Below are 16403 nucleotides of genomic sequence, written 5' to 3' on the forward strand. Positions count from 1 at the left end.
CCTGTCAATGTGGTCTTGCCTGTGATAAACACAGGGCAAGAATCTGCATGTGAGCAGTTCTCATGGAGCAGTGGACGTGTTGTAAGGTTATGTCCTAGTTTGCTTTGTGTAGTTCATTCGTTTTTCTGTAGTCATCACAGAAATGTTAACCAAATCCTTAGATTCTCTGTGATTCTGTCACATAAGTCTCTCTAACTTTAAATGCAACAGGTGCTTGATGGCTCTTGAGGAAAGCTGAATTTCTGTCAGTTGTTACAGGGGTTGTAGCTACTGCGGCGTTCTAAGAAAAACAGGGCTGCAGTAACTCCCACTAGTTTCAGATAGATTGAGAATTCTTGAGACGTGCTTACACGTGAAACAGGAGGTTGGTCGCTTACTTGTTTTTCTGTCAAGTGTCACCATGCTTAGTAAAAACTGATTTTTATTTCTTCACAGAATCATTTTAAAAAAGACTACAGAACAAGATTCTGCCATGGAGGAGGGTAATTTACATTTAAAATTTTATTCTTAGATATGATTGTTTGGAAAACTTATGTTGTTTTTTGTCCAAAAGCTTAATGTCAAAACTATTGGGTGTATCTTATTAACGTGATCTCATGATGTTTCCCAAACTTGTATTTCTTAGTGGTGGGAGGAGCAAATTGTGCCGGGGGACAAAGCACCAAGGATTTCCTTTGTATTCCTCTCCTGAGGCAGCAGACTGTAGTGTAGTTCTACCTAAGGTACCTCTAATTAGGCTGCCTGAGCACGGAAGCAGTAGTTTGTGCAAACATTTTGCCTTTCAAGAGGATGCCCATGCAGAGCTCTAGCTTATTTTGCCCTTCCTGGTAAATGTTAGAGCTGAGTTTGAGTATTTGCAGTGCTGTAGCTTTCTTTAAAGGCATGTCAGAAGTCTGTCAGCTTTTTTGTTACTGGAATCCATTTTTAGACATGCATTTCATGAGCTTACCAAATCTACCAATTTACTTGTTTTTAAAGGCATATTATAACCATTATAGGAAAAATATTCCATGGCTTTTCTCTTGGTATTTTGGTTTTGATCGACATGGTCACTTCTGCCGTTTTCATTTTTCATGGGGAGGTTTGAAATAGTAACCCAAGCAGCTAAGCTGTTCGCTTGCTTACATATTTGATAGGTCAAGTAAATTCTTGCTGCTGAAACTTTTGTAGAAGCACAGAATAACTGTGGATAAGTGGTAGAAAAAGAAGCAGAGGGTGACTCCTCCTATGAAGGAATACACGTTCAGCCTACATGTTTCATTTCTGGGTCTGCTGAGACTGGATCACTGGGCAGGCAACTTTACTTGATTTTTTTTAAAAAAAATATTTATTTCAAGTGGGAATCTCCCAAAGCTCTTCTACCTGAGGGATGTTGTGTAGTTGTATGTTTTCTTTTATGTAGAGAGATTTCTGCAGTCTCATTATATTCTGTGACAGTGGGTCTTTTTCTCCTGGAGTCCTTATTTAGACAAGTTTCTTTGCAGCTATCTGTGCATGGAAATGGTAGGTTAATATTAAATGGTAGGTTTAATGTTAAAGTTGGGACTGGTGGAAATAATAATCTAAAATATTTAGTAGTAAGAACTTTACTACTTTTATATTGCTAGGATAGGAACATTTAATATTTTTGATTGAAAATATTTTTTTTTTCCCATCTTCTTTCTAGAACTAAGATTGATGTACAGCCAGGTCAAAATGTACTGAAAGTCATACAGGATTGTTTCGAAAGTAAGCTTTTAATTGGTGTTTTACTTAATTTTCTGGTTAATTCATTTCTTCCTTGTATTATATCTAGTGGTAAATAAACAGAAATGAAAACTAAAGATAAACCAGATAAAAATAAAGTCTTCCTCACAGTCTTTAAAAGAAGCCCCTTCTAAGCTGCTTAAAACTGTGTCTCAGCTCTCTTGTAAAGGAAATCTTTTTCCCAAGTAGCTGGCTTCTTTCTTTGGATTTACGTGACCATAACGAGCCTAGCAACTTGTTAAAATAAATTAAACCTGGACGATTTCAAGAATCCCTTATTTATAGTTTTTTCTTTGTAGGTTGTGGTAGCAATCTTACAATAAATTCTCCAAGTGCGAGTCCCCGTTGCTCAACTCCTATTGTCAGAAGAGAGAAGAGGACTTCAGTACAGAGACAAAGGGTGAGTTAGTTAGGGCAGTGTCACAACGTAGTGAGGTTGAAGCACGCTGCCTTATAACTGGTTGTGGGTACGGCTGTCTTGGACTCCATTAGGGTTGGTTCCAGTCACTTTGCTGGATATATGGATACAGTTCTTAGCTCTCTGATGGATAGTAAAATAGAAAGATGATTCTTGTACAAAAGCAGCTTCTCAACTCCTGATAAACAGTTACCTGTACGATAACTTTGTTTATCTGTAACTTTATTGAAGAGTGGAAACAAGTTGAAGGACTTTTTATCGTGCTGTCTGAGAGAACAATGCCAATAATCTAGTTTGTATGTTTGGTTTTAATATTTTGGTTCTAGTAGGTTTTGTAAAGATAGGATATTCTATTAATGGCAGTGTTGAGAACAACTATCCTTTATAATGGTGTTTGTTTATTTTAGTCTTATGCCAGAATACTGTATAATCTCAAAAGTAATTCTTGCAAAATCTCAACCTGGCTTAATAAAGGTGAATGAAATTGCTTAAATTAATTCATTCTAATGAAAAGAGTCAATAGCTTGCCTGTGGACTAGCAGGATGTCTATTCAAAGCTGCAAATTGATTTTTACTGTCCACATTGTTTTGCCTGTTGTTTGAAATTTACAGTTAGTTTTAGAAAGTCTTATGTGATAGAAAATGGAAGTGTTTCATTAGAACAAATTGTGCTTCAAATGAGTAGGAATTAAGGGAAGGAAATCAGAGTGTGTTCTGTAGAAATTTATATTCCTGTCGAAATACTGTTGCTTTACCAAATATTTTACTTTGTCTCATTATTTGTTATTGACTATGACAGCCAGAGGCAGGGTTAACTAACTCTGTGAAAAGAGCCTGTAATTCCGCAGAGTCCTTACCTGCATCACCACTAAAACCAGTCAGCAGCAGAGGTTGGTAGCACTACTGAATTAAGGGGTTTTTTGGGTAACTATTTCTTGGGATTTTGTAAGGTTCTGAGTAGCAGAATTAAACCTATTCTATATATATGCCAGGACGGTCACATGAATCACCCCTGAAGCCTGCAATACATGATTATGTAGCTGATGCTAATAAACCACAGACTCCTGTATCTAAAAGACAAACAAATAATATATTAAAAGATGTTGAAGCACTATGCAAAAGTCCTGCCATGTCTTTGGACCCTGAGGATGATCATGGGTTTCTTGGATCACCTCTTCTTGTGGAGGAAGCGAAAAGTTCTCCGGTACATATGTAAGTAGAGCTGAATGTGTCGGTGGTGGTGTGTCCCGCCTGCCTTTAGAACACGGTGGTTTCAATCTTTTATGAATTTGGATTGTGAACTCATGAGAAGTAATTCCAGGCTTTTTAGAAAATTTTGATACCTGGGTTTAGAAAGGGCAGAATTGTTTTTTATTAAATATAATGTTTAATTCCCAAAAGTGCAGTACCCAAGTGCAGGAAGCCTGTCAATATAGTTTGGAAATCCTTTTTTGCAGAAAAATGCCCCAAATTACCTGCTTCTCAGATAGTCTAGATTTTTTTCAGTGAATCCTGTTGACAGTGTTGATCTTAAAAGTTAACAAAAAATTTGTTAAAGCAGAGATGAGCAGTCATTGTTCCTCTTGCTCTGAATATACAAATGTTTTATACAAAGTAGAACAACTTCTGTTGTGATCATTATGTCCTCTTTGGAAAATTTGAAGCCCAGCTGCAATAGTGGCCAGTGGTCCCAGCCACAGTTCCGCTTTCCTGCAGGACTGAATCTCTGGAGTAGATCATACAGAGGGACTCACACTGATCCCATTAACTCCCATTGGTGGAGTGAGATTGGGAAGAGAGTGCAACTAGGGTCTAGGAAACCTGACAATTTCTGAAGCGTGTTCTAAAATTGGGAATTTGTCTTGCTGAGCAGCCCTCACTTTGATCAAGAGTCACAAGCTCACCCCATGTTGCCTCATTGGTTTGGATACTTGCTGCTATGCTGGGAAGTAGTACCACTAACCTGTGTTCCAGCAAATTACCAAATGAAAGCTTATTCATAAGAAGGGAGGCACTGTCAGCGGGAAAAAATGAGAGCGTCTGTCCATCCACATGATACTTTAGTGTGCACTCAGGATTTAAAGCATCATATTTGAATGCTGTTTCTCATACATAGATTACATTTTGATGACCAAGATACTCCTGCTGGAGTGAAGAGCCCCGTGGAAGTTGAAAATTGGGAAGGACCTCAGACTGGGAGAGATGAGCAGGTTGTTGCACAAGCTGCTACGTCTTCTGTACAGAAAGAGAAGGCTTTCTCTTCAGTTGTCTTGGCAGCTTTAACAACAGGAACGCTTGGAAAAAGGTTTGTTTTGAGGCTTAATATGGAACACAATTTGCTAGTAAAATAACCCAATCCTGAGTACTGGGGCAACATCCTTGTTTCAAAGTTTTGTGCTGTTAGGATTTAACAGCATTGTTGTTTTTGTCTGCCAGTAGAATAGTATGTAGCTGTTGAATAGTGTTTCAGATTGCGTGTGAGATGTTTTGATAGGTTGGAGAATTTGGGAAAACCCTATGTGATTCTGAAGTTAGCAGTGATCAAGCAGTCCTTTTCAGAGCTAATATAGATTTGACTGGTTAGATAGGAAATTGACTATCCAGCATCTGAGAAATAATGAGTTGTGAATATGAGGTCAAAGCAACCAGAAGCAGGCCTTGTGCTCTTTTTGGAAGCTAAAGGGCAATGAATGATGAACTTAATTCTTCCGAGGAATGTTCTGTAGCATGCAAGATTGAAAGTAAACTTTTTTCCCCTAAATGATGTGAATACTTTGTCCCTCCTTTCTTCAGGTATTCAGCCTCGATATCACCACCATCACCTCCTACTGTGCAAGATGAAGATGTAGAAATAGAAAATGAATGTGAATTTCTAATTGATGAATCAGATGGTGTATCTTCTAATTCTTGGCTTTCAATACCCCTTAAGAACAAAAAATCAAAAAAAGATGTCTCTGCAACTCCTGTGTCTAAATCTCAGACCTCTGAAAAGGAGAAGACGGAGAGTAAGAAGGGCAAGAACACAAAAGCAAAGGTTGAAGCACTTACTAAACAGAAAACAGATGATTTGGATGTCAAAGTACCTGACTTCAAAGAAACGTCAGAATCGGATCCATTCTCTAACAGTAAAGGAAAGGTCCTTAAATCTCAAATCAAAAACAGTACTCGTATGGGTAAGTTATTTAACATATCTTCAGACTTCTTTTTCCCGGTTATATTTCTGGATACTTTCGTGGTGGTTTATTGGGAAATAAAGTAGAATGAGAGACATTAATGGATTCCTAACTGATGTTTCAGTTGCACAGTTAGGTTTGGGTGTTTATAACGCAGTGAGACAGAGTGTCTTCACGCTGGCTTTTTTTTTTTTTTTTTACTCCCCCCCACCCGCCATCGTTCCTGTTAGGACATTAAAAATTAAGTTATCAGTGTTGTCTTTTCTTATGAGCAGACAAAGAAGGTAGGTACCCACAAGCAAGCTTTGCTCGTCTCTCCATAGAAAGGAGGTTAAGATATGTGCTTTGAACTGGAGGGGATCAGTTTTTAGGAATTACTTGAGAAAGGTTTTGTAGCAGGAATCACTGAAAACTAGAAAGCAGATTGAATGTAACGTTTCTGCCTGTTTTATCTGTGTCCTCATTCTGGGCGGGGATGGGGTTAATTCTCCCCAAGCTCCAGCAGGGACACTGGTATTCCATCCCTTATTAGCCTTTCCCAGGCTGGAGCCCAGAGCTGCTGGGGCTTGGAGTGGGCTGAGGCGTTCCAGGTCTGATGGGTGAGTGGTGGTACCGTCATCGTATTGGTACATTCCTCTATCCCTGTTATTGTCGTTGTTTTCCTGTTCCCTTTGCTGTTCTGTTAAACTGCCTTTGTCTCAACCCATGAGTTTTGCCTTTTTCTCCCAATTCTCCCTCCACAGCCATGGGGGAAAGGGGAGTTGGAGAGAGCGGCCGTGTGGCTAAACCACGACAACCTGCTAGGAAATACTGGAAGTACACCAAAAATTCTGTTTTAAATTTTTCATATGCTATAGTTCAGAGAGAACCTTCTTTTTAATTATCAGGGAAAAATCTGATTTTGTGATACTTTTTTTTTTTTCTTCTCTTGATTTTTTGTTTTATTTTTATGCATTCAGATGTCAACATGTATCTTCGGGTTTAATGGGAAAAGATATTAATGTCCAAGTGTTTTGTGTATTGATAGGAAAGACTAAAAAGGATGCACTTAGACAAGGCTCTCCAAAACAGAAAAAGGACACGTCCTGGAAACCAGAAGCTGAAGAACTGATGTTGTCATGTTCTGGATTGGAAACAAAAGCATCTGATGCTGACCAATGTAAAACAAAGGTCGTGACAAATGAGGATTCACCTATGTCCTCAGCTGAGCAGCAGCAAGAGAGGACTGTGTCTCCAAAAAAGAATCTCAAGTCTTCCAAGCAGTTGGCTTCAAAAGGTTCTCAGCGTTTAGTTGATAAGAAACGAACTGCTAAGCAGAAACTTACGAAAGATACAGCAGCTAAGAGATTGGCAGAAAGTCCAAAGAAGCAGTTTAAAAAATCTGGTAAGAAAAATAGTAATAAAAAGCCTCGGTTACAGAGAGAGGAGAGTTCTGATGGTGAACCAGGTGAAGAAGAGCTTGAAAGAGAGCCTGTAAAATTGAATGAAGTGTTTACCTCACCCCAGCATCAGAAATTACAGACTTCTGTGATTCAGGAGTTGGCTAAGTCTGAAAAGCCTAAAAATGTATTGGACGCATTGGAGTCACTTGGTGGTGCAAATTACAAAACTGCTGTAAAAGTGCTACAGCATCTCATGGACATTGTGAAGAATTCTGAAAAGAAACGTTTGTCAGCTGAGTCTTCAGGGAAGATACCCAAAACAATTTGTCACAGAACCAGTAAAGGTGTTTGCTCAAGCCCTGAGGACACCGAGTCTCAAACGGATTCTGACAGCTCTTCTGTAGAGGACATGGCAATAAAAAACCAGAAGTTATCAGATGTGAAAATAAAAAATAATATAAGAAAACATAACACGCAACATGGACTACAGTAAGCTTTTTATGTAATTTGTTACAAGTATCTATCAACTTGGTAGGTAATTAAAGACGTCTTGTTAACTTTTAAGCAGTTAATGGCCCGATTGAACTATGTGACAGTTTCAGTCTGGTTGAAGCTAATAGAGAAACAAAGTAATGTAATCAGCATCCTGTTCTCAAAGGTGGGTGCCAAATCTAGTGTCAGCTTCCACATCAGGAAACTTGCGCTGGGATTTTTAAAGTGTTCTTTTGAGACTTGAGTAGCAGATCCAGTTTAAAAACAAAAAGACACACATGCACACACAGCCACACCACCTATAGAGTAACTTCACTGTCAGGTTTGTTACTTTGTTTGAGTGTTTAATTCTTCACCTATATTTATTTTTGTGGAAGTAACTTTACTAATGATTGCTAATTGAAAGAGGAAGTTTCTTTAATCAGTCTAATTGAGTTTTTAGTCACTGTTCTTTGTGCTGCTTTTTAATTTTTTTTTTAAAAAGTCTTTTTTATGGTTCTGTTTAGTACATAAAATTACTGACCTATGGGTTCCTTTCAGTAAGTAAAATTGACTTAACAGTAAACATAGTAAGAATTATTTTTTTCTCTTCTAGGGAGCGCTTTGCAGTGGAGAAGGGTGTGAGTCATGAAAGGTAAAACTTGCGTTTAATCCCACTTCTGCCCCACTGAGACAGCTCTTTGGTACTACTACTGTATTCTGTGTTCTACTAGTGAAGAACCTAGTAGAAAAGGGATTGTGATTCATGCCTGAGGTGTTTAAATACCGTGCTAATACATTTCATAAACTAATACAATTCTTCCTGTCATGAATAAGGGGTCATAGTAAGTTTCTTGCCTTCAGGGATTTTTTTTTCCCTTTGAGGCTTGATTCCACAATAGTGTGTGGTTTTTGAACAGACATACCTAGAACTAATAACAACTGTACTAATAAAGTCACTGTTAAGTAGGGCATAGAACTGTATCTACAATCCATACTCTTGTTTGTGCACATAAATACGCACATATCTTCTCCTTCATGGGATGGGAGCTTAATAATAAAGAAAACAGGAGTGGCAGTCTGTGAATTTATTAAATTCTTCTGTTGTAATTCTACTGAAAATTGTAACTTCTTATTATAAGTGAGCCTGCAGACTCAATTGGACGAATTTGTAGTGTAGGTTTCCTCATCTAGTATTGAAATACATCTTTTGGAGGTGAGGTGGCTCACAGCTGAACTTCATTGGCACAGTAAAAGCAGTGAAGTGTAGCCACAGATGGGGGAAGGAGGGAAGGTTAGGAGTACTAATGCGAAGGCTGTAAGAGAAGTCCTGCTATAAGTGATTTGGTTGCTAGAGTTGTAACTCTGGTGGAGTTACATACATGTTAATTACAGTCATTTTACGGGGGAGATTTTATGACAGAATACATATTACAAAATACAATTCCAAACTATTTTACTGTCCTTTCCTTACAGTATGCAAAACATTTCTTTAAAGCACTTCTGTAATCATGATGTATAGAAAATTGTTGAAAAGTAATGTTACAGTAGAAGGTCTGTTCCTTCTGGAAGGCAGAAAAAAGAAAAAGAAGTTAAAAGATTTTTAGGAAACCTGTTTAGAGAGAAGGTGTGAATGCTAGTTTGTCTGCCTGATGACCAGGCAGACAATTGATGAATTTCAGACCTGCGATTCCTAACTAGCAGTCTAATTAAGATTAGACACTTCAGTGCCTAATTGGTACAGACAGATGTTTAGAAGGACAAAAACCCCACCCCACATGATCTAAAAAAACCTTATATTTGTTATTCTTGGTAGTGCTGTAATGTTCCTTTGACATTTAACATATTCAAGCAGGTGTATTTTTTTTTTCTTTTGAAGTGGGCCTGTTTTAGAACATCGTGATAACTTCACTTCCAGTAGTAAGTTTTGTGAACAGGATAATACATCTTCAGGTAATGTTTAAAGTTTGTATTTTTTCTTGCATTTTCTGTATAAGCTTCTTATAAGCTGTAACTGATGGTACAGTAATTTTTATTGGATTCTGCTTGTCCAAAGTAAGAAATGCAGATTGTATTGACTGCGGTCACATTTCTGCCCAGATACGTGGTACAGTATGCAAACTTTACATTGTGTTAGCTTTGGAAGGACTAGCACTACATGGTTTGGCATCAAGCCTACCAGGATAAAGTTATCTTTCCAGACTATGTTGAACAAATTTTTTAGACTGAGTTGGTACCAGTTTGGTGTGTCGCCATGCGATGGTCCTATATATGATCGCTTCAGGCAACTCTGGACCAAATTGTACAACCTTATGGGAATTATGGCCTGTTTGCCTAAAAATATTTTAAGTTTCCCTGCACAAGTTGCACGTATTGTCATAATGAAGAGCAGCCCTGGGATACCAAGTCTTTTCATTAGAGTTTTAGAATCAGTTGTGAATCTTATTTGTTCATGCAATGCTTTCTTCAGAGGCCTAGTTTTGTGTGTATTCTAGTAAGAAGTTTGTTCTGAAGTTAGGCTTGAGTGGTATAAACCTTGCACTTGGATCAATAAAATTATACGTGTAGTTATAATTTGCCAATGTTTGATTTATCAGAGGGATGGATCTGAAGAATATTTACTTGAATGTATAGTTTTCATTTCATTTTCAAACTTCCACTGTTTAAAAACTAATTATGTATACTGTTTATTTACATCGGTATGTTTAATGAAAAACATGTTAGTGGGAACACTAACGCTGTGACTTCTGCCTGTATTACCTATGGTTGTTTCTAGTGGGCATTTTGACTAAAAGTCAGGAATAGTAAATGGCTATAGTGATGGCTTTTTGAACATGTTTTCAGATAGTTCTGAGGACGTCAATCGTCAAGTAAGAGCTCTGTTGTCAGACAACACAGCAAGGCATAAAATAGGTAAGATTGTTTTGAAATATGTTAATGTAAGTGCATAAACACAAATACATTTCCAACTTGATGTAAACTTTGCTGAAGACACAGGAAAGCACCTAGAAACAGGTGCGTATGTTAATAAGTATTTACAGATAAGACTTGTTAGTTCTTCAGGGTGCTATAACCCTGCTCTGATTTTTAAGCTGCTTTTAAAAACTTACAGTGTTTCTTTTCTTATTACTATATTCAACAATTATCTTTTAACTGTCACGTTTCCATTTTTCATTTAATATTGAGTCAAGACATTGCTTACAGTTCAGTGAGAACAGTAAGAGTTTGAATTAGTTTCACACAGAGTAACTGAGGGTGCAAATAACCTGCCCTCTGTGGTGGTCTGAGTTGGGATAGGATGGAACAATGGGCATGCAGTTGATTGTAGTCCCGTACTAGTCTGTTTTTATTGGGTTTTTTTTATTTCCTTCATTACTATTTTGTGCACACTGCTATAGTTGTCTATTTTCAAAAACTTACTTCAGCAAGTTTTTTTTATTTACTATTTTTATTTTTAGCATTTATTCTTGGACTGCCCATAACTCTTAAAGGGCTTTTATTCTTTCTTACAAACACTGAAATATCAAGTCTTACTGTATTCATATATGGCAGCTTAGAAAAATTGAAAGGTGAGACTATGTAATAAGAAAGTCTGAAGATAAATATCTGGGAAGTCTTGGAAATGTGTGGGTTTTCTGCTGGCAAAGTGCTGCTCTTCTGGACCTTGGAGATGGGACTTAAGAATCTGGAAGAGGAGGGGCTGCTCATGCAGTCTCTGTTAACTCTTCTTTTGCCATAACCCAGGCAGTGCCTTTTCACTGTTGCTAATGAAGTCCCTCAGATTTAGGCAGGGTTCTTAGTCTTTGTCGAGAGCTTTGTCTTCACAGATGTGCTTGAGCCCCTGATGTCTGTATCCCGCTGATTCACTAAGATATATAGAATGAAATCTAGTGTAAAGTCAGCATGGTGACTGTTTAAGAAAAAGGAGAGTGAAATGCTGATGCATGCAAAAGAAGGCTTTTGGCAATACTTGATTCCCTTTACACGTCATAATAGCAACATGATATAAATATCAGCTAGGAAGTGGTGACCACCTGATATGGAAGAACAGGAAAAGATATTTAATATTTCCCATTTCTGAATTTTCCTTTCATACTTGCTGTGAATGATTTCATCCTTTAAATTAGTAATGCCTTCCAACACACCTAATGTTCGTCGGACAAAAAGGATACGACTAAGACCTCTGGAATATTGGCGAGGCGAGCGTGTAACCTATGTGATGAAGCCTTCAGGTATTAGTTCCAAAATACCTATTTGTTTTCTCCTGATAGGGCAGTAAAGAGAAATCTGTGGGTTGATCTTGTGCCATGAAAGCTTTGAGATGCTCACTATCTGATAATTTAAAAAAAAAAACAAACCGACATTATTTATGGTTTCCAACTATTTTTAGTCATTTTTCTGTGTAGTCGTCTTCTCTCCTGATACCCCTGTGTCAGCTAGAAATAGTATCCGCAGAGCATCTTTGTTACTCTTGCCTTAAACATTTAGGGAAGAACAAGATGGTTTCTCTGTATTAGTAGGTTTATTACATCAAAGATTCTGTATGATACCGGAAAAAGAGACAATCTACTGGAGCATTTCTGTTTGTGTGGGGACTGTTCTCTAGAGCAGATACTATAATATTTTATCCAGTCTCAGTGTTAAGTTCCCTAAGTGCTAGAATATGTCTTGTTCTCAGGGATTTTTTTTCTGAAAATTCAGCCTAATTTGGTCCTTTCCTAATTGATTAGTCTGCTTGAAAATAGTATTTCTTTGTGTCCCTAAAATTGGTATTTTGTCTTAAAAATTGACTCTCGTGTCATGGCTTTCTGAAATGTTCTTTGACTGAAATATGACGGAATGCTTTTCAAAAAGTCTCCAAGTTGCTTTGCACTCCAAAATACTTGATGTTGAAAAGCTTTTTTCTAAACCTATCTGAAAAGTTCAGCATTAAGGAAATATATTCTCAACTGAAATGCTTGGTGGTTGTGCAAGTCTGCATTCTTGTAAAATTATTATGAGTTAATGAGCTTTGTTTAACTTTCTTTTGTTTCAGGAGAGCTTGTGATTAGTGGAATAGCATGTCCAGAAACAGAACCTCACAGGAAGATTAAAGAGAGGAAGGGTGTCCACAAGCAGAAAAGAGATGATACAAGTATGAACACAGACTTTTTTTCTTGTGATACTTTAAAAAAAAAAAAAAAGTAGTATCTGTAATCAAATACTCTATTGCTGTAAGATCTTTCTACTGTAAAAATTTGATGGTCTGGGTGAAAATAATTTTATAATTAAATGTGTTAATGTGATCTGATGCGGAAAAAAATGTTCTTATATATCAATGCTGTATAATCTCGTTTTAAAAACTTCCAACTTCTCAGCATTAGAAAGGAGGAGATACAGGACATATCCACAAGTGTCGTGGTGCCTTTAAAAGGAGGGATTGAAAAAAATAAGCTGTATTTCTGCCCTTGTTCAGCTTGTTGATTAATGGTGCTAATGTGTTTAGTTTCATAATGCACAGTTAAGGTATAAAAACTTCTGGTCATTTTACTGATACCTGTAATACCACATCTGAAAAGGCAGCATATGGTGTCAATAGAGTTTTAAGCTATTATAGTTTAAATACAAAAACATAACAAGGTAGGTGAAGAGAGAGCTTTAAGAACAGTACGTGAAATGGTTAGAAGTGGGCAATAGATCTGTGTTTGAACAAACCGGAACCTTTGCTAGAGCCTCTATGGCCAGTAAGCAGTAACTATGTAGGTAGTGCTCACAAAAGGGAGATAGAGTCAAAGCCCAAAAGCCAAATTATTTTTGCTGTGTGGAAAATCTTCTGATGCTAAAGAACCTTTCTTTATGGGAACTGTCTAGAGCTTTTGTTTGGCACTGAAACGTTTCCATGTGAAGTTCTAGAACAAATAAAACAAATGCTAACAAACATGGAAAATGCCATGTGGTCCTGACACGGTTCTAAAACAAATCAGGGCTAAAATAATCATTAGAGAAATAAGGAAGAAACCAGTCAATGTTGGTACAAATTTCTGGTTTTCTGGAGCATTGCATGTAAATTTTATTCTTTACCTCAAAAAGAAAGTAGTAAGACTACTGAAGGTTCAGAGAAAGCTTGTCAAAAACATGGAATAACTTCTGTACAAGAAGCAACTACACGGTGAAGGCTTCTCAGCCCAGAAGAGAGTACTGCAGATGTGTGAGAAAGACCTATAAAAACACAAGTGGCATGTAAAAGTAGAATAGAAATAAATTGTGCTTTGTTTTGTTGGGGTTTTTTGTTTGTTTTTAAACACAAGAACTAGAAGGTGTGGAAGGAAGATAGTGAGAGCTGGCTTTTTCAAACAAAATTAGGTGTCTCTTCTCACTGTGTGCTCCCTGCCCCAGAGTACTGTGGATAAAAATATTTATGTAGATTCAAGGCGAGAACTAGATAAATTCACAGGAGACTTAACTGTTAATACCTCTAAGTAAAGTGTGTGAGCTCCATGTGAGAGGTGGAACGTATTCCGTGGAAGTGCCGTTACTCTCTTACAGCATTTTTGCTATATAGGGAGGTGGGGGAGAGCATTTATTGGTTGCCTCAGTGGCCAGTCCAGCCCAAACCACGACAGGGATGGAAGGGGTACTTGCTTTTGGCCATTGATAGGAGACAGGGTCCTGGTCTAGAGCAACCTTTGATCTAAGTACGGTTTATGTTTTAATGTAAATCATTTGCAGTCCATGTGAATCTGAGCTCGTAGTGACTGTTCATACTGTATCTTACAAGTAGTATTGGTTGCTTTAAGTGAATTTGGGCTGTCTTCCAGAAGTGATGGATTTCCTTTTTAAGAGACATTCATTCTGAGAGGTAGTCTTTCACTAGCCTCCTTGAATTTCGAGTGATGCATATAAGGACCATCAGCTGAGTAGAATTTCTAGGACAAACTCCTAAATTTTATTGATTAACAATAAAAATTCTGTTATTATAGCTATACAGTTGCACCTGTTGATGCTTCTTTTATAGAGAGATGATTATGTTGAAACAACGCTATTTCAAACACAGTAACTTTCTTCCTACCCCTGACTGTCTTGGGGTAAGAGTATTTAAGCAGCCATGAGTGCCTATAAAGTGCTATAGCTTGCTTTTAACATCCTTGTTCTGACTGCATTTAAAGAAATTTCCTGTGCACTGTGGAGCTAAAATTGTCAGCTTAAGAGAGCTCTGCAAGAGAGCTTTGGGATATTTATTCTGTCGTGAACATTCTCCAGCATCTCTTTACTATTTAAAAAGTGTAAGGTTGTTATCAACTCTTAGGCTATTTCCTTCTCTGGAAAAATCCTTTTTATTATAGAAATAGTTCTCTCTCTCTTTGATTTACAGCTTACATTGAGATTCTTCTGAAGGGTATTTCTTGAGAAAAGGAAAACTGAACATGTGCTTATTCTTTTGTACGCTTTATCTCTTAAGTCTCCTGATGCCCAGCAGCAGTAGGTAAAAGGAAAAAAATTGTTCTTCGTGCTTCATCATGTATTTTATATCCTCTCAGCATCTGTTGCTAAAAAAGCACTTCTCTTAAAATGCAGATAATTTTGAGTAAATACTGTCATTAATAGCATAGGATAAATAGTTGGCGTTACCCTGGAAAATTCTGTAGGATTTAGAGACCCTTTATCTATTACACACAGAAATAAGTCCAATGAAAATTACATTTTCAAAGAACTGTTATGGATGGCTTTCTTTTATTTGAAGAAAGTGTATTCAGTCTGTTTAGTCCCTTAATATAAAAAATTTAAGTACTTATGTATGAAATCTTAAATTGTGTAGAAGTTGTGGTTAAATAATTAAGTTTTTAAAAGGTAGAGTGATTATTTTTCTGGGTTTGTTTTTGGTATTTTTGTCTCTCCAGGAAGTGAGATACCTGCAAATTTGTATCACTCCCTAGCTGATACTTCGAAGCCAACCGTTGTAGTGGACCCAGTAACAAATAAGGAAGTACTTCTGGGTGAGTTGAGGAGTGTGACCAAGGGCCTTTCTGAATTATGTCGTGAGACTGATGAGAAAACAAAACTGTTCACGCCACATCGGGCATAAAAATATGAGTTGTTGAAACACTCATTGCTCTTCTGGAGAAATTATTGGGGAGACACAAAAAGTGTCCTGATTTTTCAGCTAAATATTGAGTCTAGTTCTTGGGGTTGTTGCACTGAAACAATACATAATGCTTTAATTATATTAATTAATGATATTAAATAATGTTTTAATAAGTAGTTACTGAACAAGTAGCAAGACTAATTATGTGTTAGCATTAATGTAATCTCCTGGACTGTTTTTTGTAGAATGTGTTAACACTGAAAGCAATCTCGCATGCTTCTTCAAAGATGAAGCGGTAGAAATATATAAAAATTTGAATACACCTGCTTTTGCCACTGGTAGATTGATTTTGAAACCACTTAAAGAAAAGGGACACCAGCATGTCTACATGGATACAATAGTAAGTACCCTTTTTTCTTATTTTTATAAAACGGACTATGTAAACAGAAAATCTTAGAATGATTAGAAGTAGCATACAAAGTTGACAGTTTTTTTCAGAGGTTTTTTTTCGCCAGTAATGCAAATAAATACAGGAAACGATGAATCATTTCAGTTGTGAAATCAGTTATAAGCCATGAAAGTTGATAGAGGTACTTTGAATGCATGTTGCCCTGTTTTGCTTCACATTAGATCTATGTGTCCATGTATGCTTACTGTCTGGAGCTTGCAGGCAAGCTGGAAGTATCAATTAAAATTGGCCTTCACCCCCCTTTTAAGTTGTGTGTCTTATTTTTCAGCAGGATGGGGAAAAGGGATTGCAGCTCTGCTAGTTTTTCTCTTTTTTGATCTCTGTCACAACATGCGTGCAAAACAAATAGTATGTTTTCTTGGATAACTTTCTTAAATGTTTGCAAAGGAAACATTGCTAATCTTGGAACCCTTTGGCTTTCACTAAGGCTTTCCACGTTATCTACGGCAAAATTATTCTCACCTTACATAAGACATCATATTATCTGACTACGGGTCACTACTTCTACGTTCCAGCAGGTAAGTACATGTGTTTAAAACCAATTTCTTGGAGAGGGATGAGACTGAATTAGCATGCTACGAAGCAAAACTGAGCTGAATGATGGGAAGAGATAAGTTAGAGTAGAGAGTGGGAAGGTGTAGGGTTATGAAGAGGGTATGTGACCCAACACCAGACATGGGTT

At 37.2% G+C, this 16403-nt stretch overlaps 1 protein-coding gene across 3 annotated transcripts in view; it reads left to right on the top strand.

Moving 5' to 3' along the window:
- The window catches only part of CENPC (centromere protein C), a 42339-nt gene that overhangs the window by 9829 nt on the left and 16107 nt on the right, over nucleotides 1-16403 (top strand). For all 3 annotated transcript variants that reach the window (XM_054203301.1, XM_054203299.1, XM_054203302.1), the window contains 16 exons: nucleotides 436-482; nucleotides 1667-1728; nucleotides 2046-2146; nucleotides 2964-3054; nucleotides 3157-3376; nucleotides 4281-4469; nucleotides 4958-5337; nucleotides 6365-7208; nucleotides 7807-7845; nucleotides 9070-9143; nucleotides 10035-10103; nucleotides 11318-11422; nucleotides 12226-12324; nucleotides 15068-15163; nucleotides 15498-15652; nucleotides 16149-16239. In XM_054203301.1, coding sequence (XP_054059276.1) covers nucleotides 436-482; nucleotides 1667-1728; nucleotides 2046-2146; nucleotides 2964-3054; nucleotides 3157-3376; nucleotides 4281-4469; nucleotides 4958-5337; nucleotides 6365-7208; nucleotides 7807-7845; nucleotides 9070-9143; nucleotides 10035-10103; nucleotides 11318-11422; nucleotides 12226-12324; nucleotides 15068-15163; nucleotides 15498-15652; nucleotides 16149-16239 — 2662 coding nt within the window. The remainder of the gene's footprint in view (nucleotides 1-435; nucleotides 483-1666; nucleotides 1729-2045; nucleotides 2147-2963; nucleotides 3055-3156; nucleotides 3377-4280; nucleotides 4470-4957; nucleotides 5338-6364; nucleotides 7209-7806; nucleotides 7846-9069; nucleotides 9144-10034; nucleotides 10104-11317; nucleotides 11423-12225; nucleotides 12325-15067; nucleotides 15164-15497; nucleotides 15653-16148; nucleotides 16240-16403) is intronic.

Source organism: Rissa tridactyla, chromosome 5 (genome assembly GCF_028500815.1).
Source record: "Rissa tridactyla isolate bRisTri1 chromosome 5, bRisTri1.patW.cur.20221130, whole genome shotgun sequence".
Classification (NCBI taxonomy): domain Eukaryota; kingdom Metazoa; phylum Chordata; class Aves; order Charadriiformes; family Laridae; genus Rissa; species Rissa tridactyla.